The sequence below is a fragment of the Caloenas nicobarica genome, chromosome 2, assembly GCF_036013445.1.
Source record: "Caloenas nicobarica isolate bCalNic1 chromosome 2, bCalNic1.hap1, whole genome shotgun sequence".
Lineage (NCBI taxonomy): Eukaryota > Metazoa > Chordata > Aves > Columbiformes > Columbidae > Caloenas > Caloenas nicobarica.
The window spans coordinates 54,969,172-54,991,019 of NC_088246.1; the positions used below are offsets into that span (position 1 = coordinate 54,969,172).

The window sequence follows — 21,848 nt, forward strand, 5'->3', positions numbered from 1 at the left end:
ATGGGCTTTTCCACAGGGAATTATATTCTGTATTTCATGGTACAGTTGAGTCTAAAACAACTGTTTTTCAATAAAGTAACAAACTCTTCTACAATCTGTACAACATGTTATCAGGACAAATGTGCTCTGTCACAAAAGTTAAATGTCTTTGGTTTAATGATCCCACTGCTCTAACCAACATTATTACAAGATAAGCTGAAAGGGTAGAGTTAGCAAAATCACAGCTAGAGTTTTCAGTCACTGCTGAATGGCAAGCAATTTCCTTCCCTTTCCCCTTCCCTCTTCCCCTTCCCTGTCTAGAAGGAGCAAGAAAAAGAAAAAGAAAGATGCACAGAGCCTCTGCTATAATTAAACACTTCTCCTAGCAAACCACAACGAGAAATTTCGGCTAACGCTCTGAGTGCTGACAATATACTATTCTTCTGACTGCAAAACCCATCAGAGATTGCTACAGATCTCGTTACATAACTAGGACTGCACACCAAATAAGAAATTAATTAACTGAGGAAGAGGTCAGCAGAGAACCAGGACTATCTCAGCCTTAAAGCTTCTTGTCTTCTCACTCCTTTCCCAGTGCCACATTCCTGAACAGCTGATTAGTCCTCTGATGTGTCACAGTACAAGCCAGGTTAGTGATAGCCACAGGGATAATAGGTTTTGCTAAGGGTGTGTTAATAATGTTTCCTTCTCTGTGTACAACACAGAGCTACAGCTCTGCTGGCCAGAAGAACTCCCCTACTGTACCATCAGCCCTGCGGGTAGTGAGGGCGAGTTCTGGATCTTAAAATAGCTTTTTTTTTAAATGTTGCTGCAAGAAACTACCATGGCAAATATTACCATAGAATGCAGAATTTCTTTAACACAATCCTGCAGTGAAGCATCCTATTCCATCCTCTCATTTTCCTTGAGGTTAGGTCTAAAATAGATTTATAAAAGCAAAACCACTCAGATCATATCCACTGCTTGGTACAGAAACTCCACCACAGCAGGGCAATCACATGCTGACTCCAGGAGACCTAGGTCCCCTAAGGAATCTTTCCAGACATGAAGAGTCAAAGCTAGACTGAAAAAATGTCAGAAAAATAGGAGCTGGAGAATTATAACGTTGGTACTAAGAGATATTGTAAAGATGGAAAATAGCAGCATGGCAAAGTCAAGGCCAAGGTACCAGCAACCATTATCAGTGTCAGACATCTCATTTTACCACCTCACAACTTCTTCTCCTTCCAGTACATAAACAAGTACAGGGTTACTGAAGAGGAAAGATAGATAGCTGACTAGAGCTGCTCAGGAAGATGGAGTTTTTCTGACACTGCAGATATACTGCTCATTAGTACACGAGGCAAATCTTTGCTACCAAACACAGCATGTTGCATTCATATGCTTCGCCTGCCTCGAGGCAAAGACATACCTGAGACATGGGTGAATGAGTAACTCCTGTTGATACAACTTCTGGCTTGAAAGGGTCGAAGTCCAAATCTAGCAAAGATTCCTCTTTCTTAGTTTCAGGAACTTCATTCTGTTAGAAGAGAAACATAACTCTTGAAAAACTCATCTTTCAAAAGCTGCCCTGGGCAGCAAAATATTGAGAGGCCCAAGGAAAAAAAAAAACCCAAACATATCACAGGCTTTCTAGCTGTGGTGCAAGCTCTGAAGACTTTCCTGACCTTTAGTGTAACTTTTAATTTTACTTTAATTTTATTTTTATGAGCTTCATTCTTATGATGCCTTTGTTTTCTCTGTAGTGCAGCTTTGTCTTTTCAGGCTAAGCAAATAGCAGCCCTTTTGAGAAAGTGCTGAGCGTTCACCATTGGATTGTGAAGGCCCTTTTGAAGTGCTTTGAGACAGACACCAGAATTAAAAACTACAGAAATGGCACTCTGTGTCAATACATTCTAATAAGTGAATTTCTCCCCAAACACAAACATTAGTAAAAAGCCAATATAGAAGGACATAAATGCATTTGAATTTAATTTCAATTCTGAACATGAATACCAATTGACGTTTAATGCTGCCCTTAGCTCTAAACTTTAGGAAATATCTTACATAACACTAAGTCTTGCTACACTGATCTGCTCTTACAAAACTGGATTACATACTAGAGCCTTTTTCTGTTTGCAATTAATGAATTAGCCAAGGCCTCTGAGGTGGCTATAAATATACATATTGGTTCAATGGGCTACAGGTCTTTCCTGCTGGAAAGTAACATGAGCAAATAATTAGGGTGCTGCAACATAAATAATCAGCATGGAAATGTAGCTGAGATTTAATTATCCCTAATGATAAACATTCTAGGTAAGCATCATGGTTTTGGTAACAAGGCTAGTACTGCCCACTTCTAGCTGGTCAGTGTTTATTCAATAGTGAGACAAGCTTGTCTTTTGATGTACAGATTAAGTCAACAGTAAAGTTTTCATTAGAATGCTATTTTGAAAAGTGTTCAGGTTGGAAACAGTACCACGGGAAATCATTTGTACATACACATTCACACATCATCTTATGTAAGAATGGCAACACCGGGTCAGACCACATAGTTCAATGTCCTGTTCCTGACTGTGACCGGAGTGTATGCCAGGGGAAATCTCCAACAACAGGGCAGTCATGGGAACAGTAAAACGAGGAGATAATAATAATGATGATGGTAATAGTAAAATAAGCAAACAAAGCTTTTTTATTATTAAAACATTTAAGAGTGTAAACTTTCCAAATTAGTGTTACTATTGATAAACAAATGTTCAAATGCAGGTAATTAACGGCTTCCATATGCCACAAGTCATCTGACCTCTCTGTGTCACCTGAAAACGTAGCCTTGAACTCCTCGGTCTGGAAGAGGAGTGCAAGTGGGGATGTGAGTGGGTTCTACACTGGCATGAGAGGCACTGGGGTTTGGCTGCTCCATGACTCCTCCAAAGCAGGAAGGCAGGTGGCAGCGAAGTTGATGAGGGCAGATGTGGAATAAAGAAAAGGTGGTGGTGGCCCACGTGGCACAGAGTTCAGCTGGGGACCTCCTTGCCATCGGGTAGCATGAATGCAAAAAAATTTACACGTGCTGAAAGACAGAACAAATCTGTGGCAAAGTAGTCTGTTCAGGATTACTAAATATGTAGAGATCATGTCGAAGAAAGCCCTGAGCTGCAAATGGCTGGCGCCTGGAAGACGACAGGAGATGGGAGAGTAAGGAGGACAAACTCCCTTGTTTTATGTTCTTCCTTGGCCTCTGCTTTTGGCCACTGGTGATGACAGATAAGTGGTCTGACACCAGTATTTAGATGACACACTGTATTTAGACGTCATCACACGTGCCCTTGAGGCACTAGTACTCGTATGGTCATACAGCTTGATGAAACAACACAGCATTAGGTCGCATATAATCAGAAACAGATGTAGATGGAAAAGTTAATTATCTTTCAGTGAGGTTCGAGAACGAAACAGTTATTTATGAGAACTAAATCAAACCAATGGGAATCTCACTTAGGCCATGCGTGATGACAGCTAAGGTACCTGTAGTGACAGGGTACAGATCAGTGACTGCAAAAATTACCATTACTGGTTACCCTGAGACCAAAATGAATGGAACACTTGTCGTAACTCCAGGAGCAAAGGCCCAAATAAACATACAGCATAAAAGATATCACGTTAGATGGAGACTTAGGAGAAACAGGAACCTCAGGAAATCCCTCAACAAGAGACAGAGCTGTGACAGGAAGGCCTGTCAGTCATCCTGTGTTAATTCCACCACAGCATGATGAAGCAGGAATAAATGCCACATTTGAAAGAGGCAGCTGTGGCAGAAGCAAGGCTGTACCTCTCAGAGGACATGTATGCACGAAGGATGGAAAAGGCACAGGAAACCTTTGAGGACCATCAGAACTGCCAGATGAATTTTTCCTTGAGAGACAAGGGAAAGATTTCAGTTCTCAGGAGCGTACACCACCTTTATTACACCATCCCAGTTCTATACCAATCTCTCATAGAAAGGACGTAAAGATTCTGGAAATGTGATTTGCACTCACTTAAAGCCACGTTCCAGTGTCAGATCATAATGGAAAAGCAAACCAGTTCCATTTCTGCTTCCCTGGCTGGCCTGACAGGTGAAGGTTAGGTGGATACAGCATTTAATGCAGGGGGCCGCATCTAGCACAGGTTACACTGACTCTTACCACTGATATCGAGGCTCACGCTGCCAGTGATACTCTCACAAAGTCAGGGTACAATGATGGAACAGACCCACCATCTCCCTTCAGCAGGAGGGCCCAGCAGTGGCCACGTACTGGCAGATGCCATTAATTCTTTAATTGCGTGGGGACTTAACTATAAATAACACTTTTCTCTTCCAAACAGATCCCTATGGATGGTAATGCCTTTTTCTCTCCTCCACAAGAAAACAAAACATCATATGTTCAAATTCTCTAAAATAATTTTGGTTTTCATTGCTGTGACTAAATTCTCCTGTGTTGCCAAATGAATTAGTACAAAAACAATAATTCACATGAAAACAAAAACCCATAAACATTCTGCATAAGCTTCAGATCTGCATATTTCTCCCCAGTCTATCAGACACAGGCTCAGATTTCAGAGTTGTAATTACCATAATAGAAAGGGTCCATTATTGAACAACTACCAGTTAGCAAAACTGCATAAAAGCTGAATAACTTAATACAAATTATACAGATTTATTTTACACAACTCTGGCTTTTCTGTCTGTTATATGCAATTTTTAAAAATTTCATAATAATGAGATAAAAGTAATTTTGATCACTTCTCTGCCATGTAACTGATGTTTATATGAGTCAAAACCAAGTGAATGATTAATTTAGCTGAAGCAGCCTTTAATACCTGCAAAGTGTTGATTTAAACATGAAATAGCATGTCCTCTAGGAAATACTTTTTATGATTTTGATGGAAGAAACAGTAATAACCAAGTATCGCTGTAAAGTGTCACTTGAGATGCTTAGGATTAGGAAAAAGCACCCTAGATGAACTCTCAGCTTGTAATGAAATCTGGATTCAGTCATATGTCAAATATAGCTGCGTTTCACGATATTTTCAGTCAGGTCTCTCAAGAAATCTCTCATTTTACTCAGTATGTTAGCAATGCTAGCCCTTTTGAGTGATTATGCATGACCAATTCGAAGATAAAATATCGTATGCATGACCCTCTCAAGATAATATAAAATGGTGATTGTGCTTCTGCCTTCTACCTACACCTTCCTCCTCCCTCCCCATGGAGATCAGAGCTAAGGCCACGATCTTGGAGAACTCAAGGTGATTGCAAGTTGGACCCATACAGCAACCTTTGAAGTTTACCTGTGATGGAGTCGTCACATTGATTTCTGGGACAAAGTTGTCATCAAAGAAGTTAATGATGTTCTCCTGTTGCAACTCCTTTGTGGGCGTGAGCTTGGGCAGCGGTGGGACTGGTGGACCTTTCCTCAGCTAGGCAGACAGCAAAAATGTCACAGACTAGTTCAGGGATAAAAGAAAGAGCTCTAATCTAGGCCCAAACAACTTGTGTAAGGTTTTTATCACTGTTGCTTCACCTTAAATGCAGGAAAAAGCCATGGGCTGAAAGGAACTGTTTGGTTGTTCACCACCAAATGCCTTGAAATATACACTGTGGGAAAAGCAAAACAACTCTCTGTTTCAAACTAATTCCAACTTGAGATTTAAGATTTCATACAAAGGCATTTCTTGGCTGATTTTCTTCTGCTGTGATGGGCACACGGTGCAAGACACTTCCTCTCCTATGCACGGTTGGAAGAATGATGCTGCACAGAAAGAGGCCTCTGAAGCTTTTTGGCTTCTTAAATTCATTCCCATTTAGCACTAGCATTTTGTCCCTACCCACCTGTTTAAAGCCTCCTTATTGCTAAGGGCATATAATCTCTGGGAACCACGACACCTCACAGGTGCTTAGGTTACTAATTCCCTCTGCTCTCCAGAGATTCATATAACTATGAGAAACTAATTGCTTGGAATAATACCAAATACTATTGGATAATTTAAAAACCTGTCAAAATACAGAGAAAAAAAATCCATTAAAATCCTCAGGTGTTATAGTGACATAACACCATTGGCACTAGTAAGACTAAACTGATTTGTATCAGATGAATATTCAGGCAGTGAGGTGTCACGTTTTAGGAGACCAGAAAAAACAAGTATGCTCACATATAATCAAATGCAAGACTAAATTTCTTCTGATGTGTTCCCCCCATATAAATAACAATCAGCACAGAAGCTATTCCCCATTCTGAAAACATCAGTAGCAACAACACAAGTCTTGTGTTTGATACGTGCATGAACTACCAGGTACAACTCTTATGCTGCAGATGATGCCTTTCATGAAACTGATTCTTATTTCACCAATACTGGTGAGAATAAAAATGACTCCAACAGCATCAAATTTCTCAATTTGGTGTTAATAACAACCATCAAATCTTTAATTATCAACAATTAGCACAGCAATATTTAAGCTAGCTCTATTACTTTCTGTTTAGAGGGAAATCCATGTTGGCCAGATCAGTGATATTCACTGGCTAATTTTTTTTCCAAGATAAGCGTAAATTTGAAGATGAATTAAGAGTAGCAACATATAATGTCCTGAAATTCACCAGATGGTTTTAGAAATAGGTTTTTCAAACGATCACTGCTGGGATACTGGTCTTTAACACTATGCAACTTTCAAAGAAATGTCTTGCTTTGTCAGTGCAAGTCCTACCAGTTCACTGGGCACCTTTAATTTTCTTCACTCCCCCTTATATAAAAACCACTTTCCACCCATGCTTGTGATACAGGGATGAACAACCAATGAACAGAACAGAGTGCAACAGAGCCAGTGGCCTCCCTGTCATTTCTCAGTCACTGCCTAGATGAAAAATCCACCATATACATCATCTCAGGTGTCTTTTACTGCACAACAGGCCAATTTCTCCTGCCAGGTTTCCGCTTACCTGTGTGGGTGACTTAGGCCGGGCTGGTGCCGGAGATGCTGGTGCCAGCATGTGATTGGGACTAGCAGTAGGGCTGGGCAGGGGAGAGACCTCCTCTGGCGGTGATGGTGTTTTTGCAATGCGGAGTGGACCTGAATCACTAGACAGAAACACAGCAATAGCGAGGACATACATATCGTGCCAACTTACTACCTTGACAATTTGATGCGGAAGTTGATCTGCATCCCTGAGGTACTGCCAGTGATCACAAAATGCAGTACACACTGGAGATGAACTGATTATATAAAGACTAAAACTTCAACTAAATTGAAATTCAGCGATCTACGGTGTCAAAGGAAGTTTTAATTTTTAGTGATCTTGATTTTTAGAACATCTGTTTACCTGATCATTATAACTTGAGGGAAACAGAGTACCTGCATTTTTTTGGAATCTCTATCTGAAATAACGTTTCATGTATAAGAAGTCTGTAACAATCATAAAATGTGAGATGGAATTATTGTCTTCATTTCACACAGAATAAAAGTCTCTAAAGATAGAAATCCTAATGGAAGGCATAACAATGAATAATGCAAATAATTTTAAAAGCTCAGCAATTTCAGAAATGTCCCAATTAAATAAAACAGAAGCAAGATTATTATAAGGATATCACTATTTAGAGGGACAACTCACCACAACTATAAATAAGCAGTAGTGAAGTGACTTCAACAGAGCTCTGCTGATACTAAGAAAAGATCTGATGGAGTCCTGAGAAAGGATCTGCCCTTCCCAAGAAAGGACCTGGTGCAAACACTGAGACGTATTCGGCTACCTAGAAATGCTGAAAGCTTACAATTCGGGGAAGCTATAAACTACAGCACTCAACAACCACAGTACTCAGTAAGAGAAGAGCAACTCCTACGCATCCTCAGTGAGAACAAAAGCGCTACCTGATTGAGGAGACCACACCATAAACATGTTCCTAATGCTAACACAAGAAAAATTTGTTCTTTGGAAAGGACAGATTTAGCTCACACTCACCACCTCTTTCTGTGGAAATATTAAAAAAAAGAAAAAAATAAGCAGGTATTAAGAAATTTCTCTCCCAGGTACAATATTTGGCTTCAGGATATTCAGTAGCACACAAGTATTTAAGATGTTTCATTTATACAGTTCTTTAAACGAAAGATTTGATACTGTACTTGGCTAGTATCTATTTCTCATGCATCTAAAAAAGAAAATCAGTTTTCTCTTACAAAGGCCCACTGCTGAGTAGTCTTTTAGAGCACCATAACTAATAATAGACGTCGAAATCTATCCAGATTTCCACACAAGGCTCTGTGAACAGTACAGCAAAATAGAGTAACATGGTAACTAAAAAAATAATGTATTTTAAGAAATATTTTTAAAATAAGTTAATAAGATCCCATCGCATTAACCTATGTCTACTCAGTTGCAGCAGTATTTTTTTTCTCTCATTGATGGAATGAATAGTTCAGTCTGAATGAGCATGTGCATGTCGAACATGGTCTAGAAGACATAGGTGGATAAAATATCTGTTTGTTACAAAATCTGCTTTACGTTTTCCAACATGATATTATTTTTCATCCCATAAAAGTATTTTACAAATCCTTTATGGAAACATAGTCCAGCTTGTGTATCCATCCTAAAGGGGATAGAAGTGGTGATACGCGAGCTAGCAAGTCCAGAAGCAGTGTATAAGTATATATGAGCATGGATTAACACTGAACTAATCCAAAACAAAAATTTTGGACACATTCTTAAAAAAGTGGATTCAATATTTCATTCTTTGTTCTTCTAAAGTGAGATCAAAACAAATGTAGAAATATGAGCCATATGTTTGTGGCAGATGTTATGTTGTTTGGTCAGTCCTTAGTGTTGCTAATCTGAGTCCAGCTTGAGGGCAAATTAGCCATGGCTATAACATTGTTCTGATTGCTTCTGATGGGCTGAGATTGGCTGGAAACTCAGGATTTATGCATACACTCTAAATTTCATTGTGTTTTAATAAGTCTCACTGTTTCATAATTTTAACCTCTTCTGTCTATCACTATTACAGTACTGAGAGATCAAATTACAGCTACATTTGTTGCAAGCAAAGATTGGAAATACTGCACTGGCATCCACTGACCTTAAGAAAGCACCATCTGATTTTAAACTTTTTTTTGCTTTTGTTTTTAAGACAAGATTTCTCTTTAAAGTCATTAAAAAGATGTTATTTCGTGACATTCTTTTTACTTCAGCTTTTATGATGCACTCTCTGATCACATTTCTTGATTTCTCCCCTTGAGCAGAAGAGATAAAAGCTGACTTACAAAGGCTGGGATTCTCACCTAATCATATGCCTTCAGGAAATAAAACTTTTAGGAGCTAGGTATTTCAAGGCTTTAAAAAAAATCATGAGAGTTAGCAAAATTGCTGTAAACTAAGCACCTAAGAATAAATGAGCTATATATTTAACTGGTACAAATTGGTGTAACAGTCTACAATGAACTAGGCTAAATTGCAACAGATGAGAATCTGGCCTTTATTCTTTTTTCTGAAAGGAAAAATAAGTGAGTGATGAAGGAAATTTTGCACCTTTGCTCATACTGAGAAGAACTTCATCCAAGGGACCTTCATCTACCATCCTGAACAAACAGACCCAGTGACTGTGTTGTGCAGCAACAGTTACACATGGTGCAGGTGATTACTACATATGCTGAAACCCACAAAGGCTACTGCAAAGCAATTCATTAAAAAAAGCAGTAAATTCACCTTGGTGCCCCTTGAATGGTGAAGGCCTTGTCTGCGTGCTGATCTCCCAGCTTCGTCATCACTTCATATAGTTTGTGACATAGCTGAGAAAAAAAAAAACACTTGCCTGAGTTCAAATGAAGCACATGATTAAAAGTACAGATGATAAATCTGGTCTGATAACTTGATAATATATAATCTGATAACCTTAAAATGGCATATAGATGCTTCCAAAAATACTCAGTGCCATGTATATCGAAAGCCTAGGTGGAATCCTGTCAAAATCCACAGAATCAAAGATAACAGTAGTTCTTCAAAAAAATAAGCTGGTTTTCAGAGACCAAGTTTGTAAGTGTGACTGACTGTTGCCTGATCTCTGATGAAGGAAGTTGCCAAAAGTTTAAAGCAACGTGGGTAGCCAAGAAGATTCATGTTTTCCCCTCAGAAACCTAATCCCAATTTAGGTGGGACTTCAGTCAAGCAAGTTTTTCAAACAATCTTGGTTCCTATTAGTAGGTTACTATAGACAGTACCATTTAGCAAGGTACATTCAAAAGATCCTCATTGAAACTGCTCAGTTTGCCTAACAGTAACAGATATAGTTGTGTTGCTGACAATGTATACAGCAGTCTTGAAGGGAATGCTTGACTTGCTTTTCTTCTATTGATTGAAGCAATGAGATGCTTAGCAATGGGACACGGAAAAAATACTCAAGGCAATAGTATGCTAAAACGAATGGAAAAGTTATCAAAATAGAAGATTAATTTATTGCTACAACTGATAATGTACTGCAATCCAAAATTGTACTGGCTATCCTTCCCTTAAGGAGAGTATAAAAAGGCAAGCGGAAACGAATACAAAAGTTACACTGCAAATCTGTATCTAGGGCAGATTCTCATGTATGCCACTGCTAGATTTATACAGCTGCATTACAAGATATTTGCTTGCTGTTATGCATATCACATAATCCATTATACATGAGATATACATTTTTACTCACTAAAGCTATTTCCTTGTGAAACTTGGCTTCGAGGCTGGATACATTTTTGAAGGTGTTCACATAGAAGCCAACTCGTCTACAGAGGATGGCACAAAGAAAGCAAAAAGAGAATAAAAGATAGGGGTGGGAGGGCCACAAAGGCAAATTAATTAATTTCTTTCCAGACTACAAGCAGCATTGTTGACTATTATTCTCAGCAAAGCAAATAATTGCATTGAGTGTCAGGATTTCAGATTAGCTCCTTCATGATTATTTCTGTTTGTGTTAAGAACCACCACATTTCACACCGCACAGAGCGAACCAAGTTGAGACTACTCCACAGCAGGGGGCTTCAGCTTGTTCTAGAGAAGGGGAAGATTGGGAAATAATTAGCATGATTGTGGCACAAGCACAGGGAAGGCAAGTTGCCCTGGGCACCCCGTGCCCCACCAGACAGCAGGCAACCGTGGATGGAAAGGGGAGAGGTACCACTGTGTCACTGCAAGCGCCTGTGCCGGAGATGCTATGGGAGCACCAAGGTGATGCAGGTACTTCTGGAGGCAGCTTTAAAGTGTACAGCTCTGTACAGCCTGGGGGTGGGTGTCCCATGCTCAGCCCTCCTTAAAGAAATCAGCCCTGAAATACACACATCTGTCTCTAAGAGAAAATAATTTCTAATATAGACCAGATACTTTTGCACGTGCAGTCAAAAATCTGCTTGACTGGGATGAGTGATCACATACCTCTTGTGCGCTTTGAAAGCAGCAGGTGTTTTCTTAGGTTTTGAACTATTCTTTTTCCTATTTAAAACTTTCATGTGCAATTTCTCCAGAATTTATTAACAAAAATGAACTTTGACGTAAGAATAAGCCTGCAAAATGTGAACTCAGTGGATTAGTTTCTTCCTGAAAAATTGCTACATTATAACTACAAAGAAAGAGGACTCTCAAAGCAATTGCTTTCTAAATTATGCCTATCATTCAAATTAAATTCTGCCTTTCCCTTAATGGGCAATACACATATTTAGTGGGCAATACACATATTGAAACAAAAGGGCTCTTACTCTAAATCATTCATATGCAGTTTTACTTTTACTAAGTCCATAAAATAAAAATCTTGAAGTGCTAAGAAGCCTTTCAACTGAAATAGGCAGAAACACAGCAGAAAAACCTTCTATTGATCTGAAATTTAACAGAAATTAATTTAGAAGGCAGAGAAGACAAAAGATACTTCGGTGACTCACAATACATTTCCACTCCAGAACTCCAGACGGTCATTTGTTAAAGAACATAGTACACTAATGAGATGCTTATTTTTCAATGCTGTTCTGTGCTCTGACACAGTTCTTTACCCGTAAAATGGAGAACTTTTTGTACCTCAGAATGAAGATATGATAACAAATCTTAAGTGCCAAGATACACTGAAAGAAATAAGCAGAAATACACTTACAGTAAGTATAATTTGGGATCATTTGCAGGTATTTTCCCTTTTATTATTTCAAAAAGATAATGGATGGGATCTTCAAGGAGCTAACAAACCCTTTTCAATCAGCTCATTAAAAATCTGATTCCCTTTCCTTACTCTCCCTTTCCAGACAATATCTGCCCAGGCTTACCGTGACCACAAAGATGGCAACTCTTCTTGTAAATCAGTGTTAAACTCTTCAAACACTTTCTGTGCTTTTTGGAATTCTTCTTCTGCCTAAAACAAAATGAAATTGAGTGACTTCTGCAGTCACCATGACACAGCACAGTTTGGTTTTGTCCTTTTTTTTTTTTTTTGTGGGTCTTTTACAATTTTTATTAACAAAGGATGTGACTCAGTCCCACACCATGCAGGCCAACACAGGACTTGCTGTCTCCTCAGTCTCATCAAGAGAGAAAGTCAGGGCTTGAACGGGACTCATTCCTGAGAGAGGCTGAGTGTGCCCTCCGCACACACCAAAATACTCAATAGATATTATGTTTTGTGCTCTGTCTCTGCACAGAAACAAAAGCCACCCAAGCTCCCTCAGTCTTCTGCCAGCATCCTTCTGATTGCGCTACCTTGGTAATTCTGCTTTCATCTTTTCTTTTTGAGCTCTGCAGGGCTTCTAGATGATGTCTTGCACTGTCGTAGTCCACCAGCTTCCTGCTTCGTTTTGCAATGCGAGTCTGTACAGGGGTACAAATGAAAGTCAGCACAAATAGCACTTTTAAAAAAGCTATTTTATCTATGTCGTAATTTAAGTTTTTGACATTTTTATTCTCCCTAATCTGCTGCTCATAGCTGAATTACTGTATCATACAGGAATACGGACATGGCAAAACAGACAAACTAATCACCTTATTTTAACCAAGGAATCTGTTTACAGATGGTTTGGAAGGGGTTTCTGTGGGTATAGGGCTTACGGGCCTTAGAAATGAGATATCGATATTACACAAGCCTTGTCTGACTCTCCAGAATAAATGGACCTGTTAAACTCATGGTAATACCATGTTTTTCCCTTCTATGCAGTGTGCAAATTTAATAAATAATTAATGCATTATTTTCCAGAGCTGGAAAAAATGCTTAAAATATACTTCTCAGTACACTTGCTCTGACACATGACTAAGATAACTTGAGTTCAACATACAATCGGAATTCTAATTTACCTGCTATAATTCTTTTAAAACTAAGAAGTCCTTTGATATATACTGACCTTACAAAACCATATATTATACGTAAATTCCACATTCTGAGAGAGCTTAAGCGCTGTTTGTTTTACAAACAAGTTTGAGAATGAACACCAGTAATGCTGGGATTTTTTAAATTATTTTTTCTTTAGTCCCTGGTGTAATGACAAAAGGGATGACTGCGTGACACTGACTCAATTATAAACCATCACAAAGAATTTCCAGCTATGTCCATATAGTCACATTAAAATATAAAAAGTATCTACCTCTCATCTGTAATGATTCCTTCCCCACACATTTCGTTTAGCAACCATCTCCCTGGACTGTACACCAGAGAGCGATCTGTGAGAGGCTAGAATCTGCATAATGGTCCCTCCTGATGTGTATTGCAAAATCCTTCTATAACTAATTGAAAGACAGGAACCATGGCTTAGTAAAAGAAAGATATTTAGATACCCACAGGTGCATCTAGCCAACAGCAGAAGGCCTGCTTTTCATGTTGTAATTTGTCTGGCATTTTAGCAGCTGAAGAGCTTAATGTGTCCCTGTTGAAGCTGGTGAGAATTATCTCATACCAAATCAATAGGAGCAGGAAAAAAACATAGAAGTTTTATCTACGAAGGCTAATGTACTTCCAAGTACTACTGCATGAAAAATATTTTTGTACACTTGGAAAAATCAGTGCAGCCTAATGTCAGGGATTTACAGAACATCTTTCAGACTGCAGAAAAGAATGAATTCCATCTCCCCCCCCTTTTTTATTTTTCTTTGCTTGTAACCTCATTTTCTATTTATTTTATGACTCAACAGTAATTTTACAAATTGTTCTTTATAGAAAATCATTACTGTACTTTGATATCAGGAAATTGTCCTAGATATGTATCCAAGGTCAGCAATGACCCATCCACCAGTTTTTGATGGAAGTCTTCCCAAAGTTCATCACATTTCTGTAAAGGTAAAGAGAAAAATGCATTTAGTAGTGTAATTCCACTTCAAACCTAATCTTCCTGAAGTTTAAAAATGTTCATTATGTCAATAAATCAAATTGGATTTATAAGCTACACAAAAAGGAATACCTTGACATTGCAAGTTTTAGTTCACAACAAAAGAAGATTTAGCTTAATAACTAGTTTGTGTTTTCATTTTTTCATATAGTAACTGCAATGTGAAAACAAGGATATCACAGATTCAAGGTCTTCCTCAGGGTTTCGAGTCCCTGAGGGTCAACAATCTGAAGATGTCCTAGTTCTTATGCTTAAGTATATTCACTGATGAAGAACCTTCCCTACAGAGAAAAGAAGTACAACTAAAAATAGAGAAGTAAATAAAATAAGAAAAAAATTAAGCGGGTTTCCCATCAGTTACATGGATTTGTAAGCTTAGTTTTCCTTGGTCATTTTTAAAATAAATGCTGTGGAGACCTACCCTAAGAAAGGTCTTCCCATCCCATACTTTTTGTGCCATTAGGGTACATTTGATGAAATGTTCGATGCACAGACAAGAACTCTGCCTCTCACTGCTAGAAAACTGGGATGTCATATATAGAACATGCCAACGTCAGCAGGGAAAATAAACAAAATCTGCCCCCCCCAGAAGCTACAGTGCTTTTCTCCAGTCCCCTTTGCAGCTCTGGGAGAGTTACCAAGATACACCCCTTGTATTTTTCTGGTTTTTAAGAAGATGTTAATGCAGCTGATGTGACAAGGACCCCATGGGGAACAGGATGAGATTCCTTGCCAGAAGCGAACCCTGTTACATAGAGACACAGTGCTTGAGGTCCCAGGTTCTCAACTGATCAATTCATTAGCACGTATTAAACATCCTGATCCCCCTTTTCTTTGCACATGTCAAAAATCACTGAGAACTCCCTCCTTTGATGGCAGGGAAGCTAAAGGCAGTGAATAATGCTCTGTAGGGTTGTTATCCTCGCCAGCAAGTTCGGAAAACTATTCCCTAGTGTTTGTTTTATCATGAGCTACTATAGGGCATATTATAAATGCTGTGTGATGCCGGCATTCAGTTCATTCATTTCCTACCCTAACAGAGTCCCTAATGAATTATTACAATCTATTAATCATGCTTAAAAGAAATACCTAATTTATTAACACAATATTTAATCACAGTGGTCTACAGAGCAGCACAGCATTAGATCATAGAAAGCAACTGCCGGTCTTGTGCATTTGCCTTTATATCTTGCTGATACATATTTTGGACAAATTAAAATAATGGAGGTTTTCTAAAAGCAAATGGCCTAAAAAAACATTGCTGAAGAGTCCTCTAAGCCATCATTTTCCCTGCCATACACAATAAGGTCATGTAGGAAGATCCCTTTTGGAATGATCATTTCTACCCTGGACTGCACAAATATATCATTCTTCTTTAACTCCAGGTTGAGAGATGCATAAATTTACATTTGTGATTATATTGGGAAAAAATCAGGAGCAGAAATTTTGTAATTATGTCCATATGAGTCTCTTATTAAGAAGACACATCTAACATTTACCCCTATACCTAATAGAGATTAAGAGCCAACTTTTGGTCCTTTCATACACAATTACAAATTTCTTAGTGTAAAATCTAATAGCCTGCAGATTCAAGATGAGGTGCTAAGCAAGATGCAGCAGGAGATATTCCAGCTGTTTAACATAAAACAATATAAATGGTATGGTAAATTAACTTATATAGTTTAGAGGTTGGGTGCTTTTAAAATCAGAAACGCTTCATGCTTTCAGCAGCAGGGAAGTGTAAAGGAATGCAGCCTCAGAGAAGAAAAGCAATCAGTACGCAGATTCGGGAAGATTGCTCTGTCTTCCAGTCTCTTATTAATTATATTATCCAGGAGGCCTTGCACACTGGATGCCAGGTAGTTAAAAGCTGCAGCGATAACAGTTCACACTTTCTTGTCACCACCAACATACTTGCTGACAGACTTCCAGAATTAAGGCTGTTTAAGCAGGCAATTCAGAGTTAAACTCCTGCAATGTCCTCTAGAAAAGCCTATTTCTCTCTAATCACTGAAGGAACCCCAGAAAGGCTAAAATGAATAGAGCCCTGCAGCCTAATTTGGCATTAAATTCAATATTCTTGTCAGAGAAAGGCAAGTGTCCGATCAGGTATGCTGCTTAGCACCACTGGCTCAACAGTTGTTATACAGCACACAAGGATAAGCAGATTTGATAATTTTCAACATTCGGTTGAATTGAGAATCCCGACTGTGAAACCGCGTGTAAGATTCCTTGTACAAACTTGACAATCAGTTGCTATCAGGACCGGTTCTGCTCACAGTGACGCTGACCTCAGCGGGAGCTTACCGCAGCTAGCTTATAAAATAGACACTGCAAATGCGGTGTTTGGTCAGCAGGAGGTGCATTTCACAAAACAAATAATTTCTATGTTCAAAACAGGATTTAATGTGCAATGAAGAATTAAGAGAAATTTTAGATGTACACTTCTCAATAGCTCAGATAATCCATTTGCAGTCCAAATACTTCTTTCCTGTATCTACTCATCCTACCTCTCCGATCATTTTCACATCTTCTCGTCCATACCAATCTGGCTCATACACTTCATGAAGAGACTCTGTAAGCTTCTTTGAGGCATCTTGCATCCCTGTAATTAGACAGAAAGATGGACATGTAACTACAAACTACAGGGAACGGTTGCTAAATCTTTATTTTGACCCACATGTACCCTCTCTGGCATGTTTAGAGTATAATTTTCAAGAGCTGAAACAAAACCTCTGTGTTCACCCAGGTTAATGAGAAGTGTCCCTCACAGAAAGATTAACACATATTTATACGCAAGAAAAAGGTTTCTATCAGATTAGAGATTCCACTTTCTATTCTGAACTAAACATATTTGAACCTGAATAACAACTCAAAGTGTAGTCCTCCCCACAAAAGACATTTAAGACCCAATTGAAAGACTATGACTGAGAAGGCAATCAAACAGCAACCTGCCTTTGTTTATCCTCAGCTCTTCCAGCAGTTTTCTGCCTTGTCTGTAGTGAGTACCAGGCCCACATGTAGAAGAGGAGGCATCTCCAGGGTGACATGGTTAAAGTGTCAGAGATTTATGGGAATTGCTGTCTGTAAAAATGGATTTAGGAGAAAAGCTAGAAGGTCTCTATGCTAAACAAAAGTGCTCCCCAGAAGAGAGGAGGTCTCACACAGGCAGAACATATCTCAGAATTTCTCCACTTCCTTGTTTTCAAAGATGTTTAAGCCTTGGGAGCTTTCATACGTAAAGTGAGAGTGGTTGAGCTTGTTATTTTTGTGCCCACAATAATGATGGTGACCTGAAGATATGGAAATAATGCAGCAAAGGACTGGCAAGAGCTGAGACAGTGTCTAGGGAAAAAAGATGCCTGCACTTCGGCCCTAATGGACCTGGTTTTATGAAGAATTATTATCTTGTATGCTCACCCAGCAGGTTTAGAAGTATGTGGAGCTCAGAGCTTATTTAAGCTTGCAGCAGGGTGGTGTCTACAGAGAAGTGCGCTGAGCCAAACGGCATCAGTCATCTTTGGAGCTCTGGCTAACACAGGTGAAACAAGAAGGGGGACTACTGATGGTTATCACTCTGTAATACACAGAGGAGCTGGCTTCAATGTAAAGCAGCTTCAACTATATTACAAGAAAGAGTCTAAACCTATCTTCATTGAGAGCAATTTGACACCATTGAATAAACTACAGCCCTCAGTGAAGACATCGGGGTTTGCCTTTCCATTTTGACAGAGCACAAATACATCAGGTGTTGAATATGACTCTGAACCCAATGAAAAAAAAAATCTCACTTAACATGCTAAGAGTCAGTTCAGAATCAGAAATTTTTAAATGACAACTTCATTTCAACTTCTTCGCAAAATCTGAACACTGACAATTTTTTTACCTAACATTAACTTTTTTTTTAAAAAACACATCTTTTTCTCCAGCCAAAGTCTGTTTGTTGCAGCACATCTGTGCTGTCTTGAAAATATCTCTAGCGTGATCTTCAGATTTAACTGCTCAGTGGCTGAATTTAGGAATAACATTGATATTTCTGTTTTCTGCACAAGGAAATGTGTAGGAGTGGAAGAGGAGAATTCATCTGAAACTTGAATGTCTAGAAGAGCAGACTTGACCTAGTCAGTAGCTATTCCACCATTCTAAAGCACACTCAAGACACAGGAGGAAGATAAATGCAATAATGCACACTTCCTAATATAAAAATGCTGGTCTATGGAATGAGTAGGATATGAAAAAAAGATACTGAAAAAGCTGGAAGCAGATGGCTGTTCTCAGACTTTGGGTTCAAGAGGGAGAATGGTGTGGGAGAGAGGGAGAACAAGTACAAAGGAAACCCTGGTGTTCAGAGGGTACCAGCTTTCACCTTTAAATCAAAGGCTGCCAAAACAGAATATTTGATCTCTTCGGGTATTGTCTTGGGGGTGCTTTTTAATGACAGAGCTCAGCTCAGAGAATTGGTGTAACACAAGAACTTAAGATACATTTCTTCCTTTCCTCCTTCACGGTTAATGCTTAGGATGATGTATCATTAGCCAAGAAAGGGTTCCTGACTGAAGGGGCTTTTTTTTGCCTAGAATATGCCAGATTACAGTAAAATACAGACAATCTTTGCATATTTTTCCAGGCGGGACTAATTTAAAATCTTCAATGCTGCTACAAATTAATAAACTCAGGAGGTAAGGCAAAACCAGCACTGTATCATCGTGCTTGAGAAGGCTGCTTCTGTCCACTCGGGGCGAGCGCACAGACCAGGAAAGTCTGCACATCCCTGCTCATGCATGACCCTTTTGGATACTCGAACTTCTGCCCTTCCGCACCCTGCTAAGTAAATCCACCACCTCAGTCCCCGTGGTGGGCGGCCAGCACAGCTGCTCGCTAATCCCTCCTACGGCCCGAGCTCAGCTCAGACACAGACCAGGCTTGGGCAGAGCACTTTTTCCTATGCAGACTTTATTTTTTAAGTACTATAGGACTCAGGCATTTATCTGCTTAAGAGAATAAGTAAGAGATACTTAATATCCCGTGCTCGAGTCATATCGAAGCTGCACCAACTTTTGCATTTTTTTCAGTTCTGAGAATCTGGTAATCCTCCATTCTGCCACTTTCCTGTAAAGAACATTAATCAAATCCAGCTGAAGTGTGAGGCAAGTGGGCATTACGGTACTTGACTTCTTCAGTCAAGGGATTCAGTCTGAAATTTCTACAGGACAAGATCACCCGTTCTACTCCCCTCTTCCTACTAGACGTACTGCAACACCCCAAATGAGTGCATAAGTCCAGTGGCTTCTCAATCTTTTTCATGCCTTTGAGCATAAACTTACAATGTCCAATTATGTTTTTATTTGCTAGTTTTCACATAGAATTATTTCTTATGCACTGATACCTTTTATGCATTATTCAGCACTGAAGTTAAGAGGATTAGTGTCAGCCATAGACTGCAGGCTGTGTCTCTCTGCTGTTTTTAACTGCTATCACTGAGAAAGATAAATTGTTTAAAGGAAGTCATTAATGTACTAAGAAATATGAGAAGCATTTTTACTGCTGATGAACAGTTAGAGATGTGTATTTAATATCAGTTGTTTCATTTAGTACTGCTGCTTCTTGGTAATTGGGTCACTTATTTAATAACTACAAATGCCAAAATAATTTTATCGCTTAGAGAAAATGATGCTGAATAATCCAGTTACTGATGTTTGAGGCTCCTGCATGAAATCAATTCTCTTTCTAGAGGAAAGAGCCCCTGTCCCTGGAATGCCAAAGGACTCCTACATGCCCCCACATGGTAGGGATCCTTGGGGTGATGGTGCAGACATTCCCATTAAGCACGCTAGAGACAGCAGAGGGTAGGTGACTCTTTGTCATCACAATTCCAATATACTCAAGCTCCCATGGAGAATGAGAATAGCCTGAGACTCCATAGGACCCATATACAATAAGATTTCCTCACTGGCCAGCAGGGAAATCTAGACTGAATCATGGAGAAAATTCCATTTTCTTGATGGAGCGAGGCACCTTGATCTGGCTCTTAATATTTAATTATTTGAGTGGGGAAAAGAGCTTAACGTGTGGTTCTCCAGTGAAATGACCTGTATCTGTTATTGCTAGTTATCCATTAGAGCAGGGGTGTCAAACTCATTTTCACTGGGGGCCACATCAGCCTCGCGGTTCCCTTCGAAGGGCCGAATGGAATTTTAGGACTGGATAAATGTAACTACTCCTACAGTTATCCCGTCCTAAAATTACATTCGGCCCTTCGAAGGGAACCGCGAGGCTGATGTGGCCCCCGGTGAAAATGAGTTTGACACCCCTGCGTTAGAGTTTCCACTGGAACAATTGAGTCATTTCATAATTCATTACTAACTTTTACAGAAAAATCATGAATAGGTTTATTGCTTCTCAGAAATTACATGATTGATTTTAAGATTTGTGTGTCTGGAGGATATGCGCAGGTCTGTCTGCCACAGGCTGACAACTAGGCAGCAAAACTGCTTACAGATCTCCAAAATGTCCCCTTCCCTTCCTGTAAACTGCTTATTATTTCTCACTTTGTTAAGCCATCTGAAAACCATGGTGCTTCTTTTTCATGTTGCAGGATTCCTTTTTACCTCTGCCACCCTGCCACCTGCATGCAAATCCAGGTCTGTATGTCTGATATAGGACTTCTTTAACAACTGGCCCATAAAACTGTTCAAGTCACCTACGGAACTCAAAAGCTTAAAAAAGTAAATCATGAAGTAGAGAACCCAGATGCATGTTGCCAAGGAGATGGAAAGAGACAGAAGACTGAGGCATGAGACGACTATAGCGATGGGGGACAGTGCACAGTCTCGTTGGTACAAACACCACCGATACACACCAGACATGAAACTATCATGCAGGTGAAATAAAACAGCACGTAAAAGCCATTCACAAGTTCAACAGCTTTATGACATGATTCCTCTGAGTTGTTGGGTAACCAGCAGTAAAGATCAAGATCCAGCTAAGACAAAGAAGCACCCCTGAGCAAGAGGAGGAGTCTGAATACGGCAAAAATTCTTTATTTTAAGAATGTGTGATATCAAATCTCGAACTGTGAAGTATATTAAAAAGAAGGGCTAGGGGGTCATAAGGAGGCTTGTTTGATGATCCCTAGCTTAAATCATGCCTGAATCTCATACTTCCAACTTCCAATATCCAGTCACTCAAAAGCCATGCAGCAGAATTAAACTTTTTACTTGAGTTCACAACATACCAGCTTTATAAAATGTTTTTAGTTAAAGTTATCTATCTTGCCAACTCCTGAAACCCTTTAAAATGAACTGCTTTTCTCACATCTGTAAGAGTACAAGAATATCAAGTGCATTACTTTCCAATATGACCAACCTTTTTCCCTGCAAAATGAGCCCCTGTTGACAGCATGACTCCAAGGCTCAGATGTCCTACGTGCAAACATCCCACTCTCATGCCTAAATCCAGGGGTTCTCATGCTTTTGTGCACAGCCACCCTAAAATGTTTTCATGATGGCAGTCCTTCAAAGAATAGCAA

General features: G+C 39.3%; 1 protein-coding gene across 2 annotated transcripts in view; it reads right to left on the reverse strand.

Moving 5' to 3' along the window:
• The window catches only part of AMPH (amphiphysin), a 143,028-nt gene that overhangs the window by 26,454 nt on the left and 94,726 nt on the right, over window positions 1-21,848 (reverse strand). For both annotated transcript variants that reach the window (XM_065628583.1, XM_065628582.1), the window contains exons 4-12: window positions 16,831-16,925; window positions 14,168-14,263; window positions 12,708-12,815; window positions 12,278-12,363; window positions 10,684-10,759; window positions 9,705-9,787; window positions 6,951-7,089; window positions 5,308-5,436; window positions 1,412-1,519 (exon numbers count right to left, since the gene is read on the reverse strand). In XM_065628583.1, the coding sequence (XP_065484655.1) occupies window positions 1,412-1,519; window positions 5,308-5,436; window positions 6,951-7,089; window positions 9,705-9,787; window positions 10,684-10,759; window positions 12,278-12,363; window positions 12,708-12,815; window positions 14,168-14,263; window positions 16,831-16,925 (920 nt within the window). The remainder of the gene's footprint in view (window positions 1-1,411; window positions 1,520-5,307; window positions 5,437-6,950; window positions 7,090-9,704; window positions 9,788-10,683; window positions 10,760-12,277; window positions 12,364-12,707; window positions 12,816-14,167; window positions 14,264-16,830; window positions 16,926-21,848) is intronic.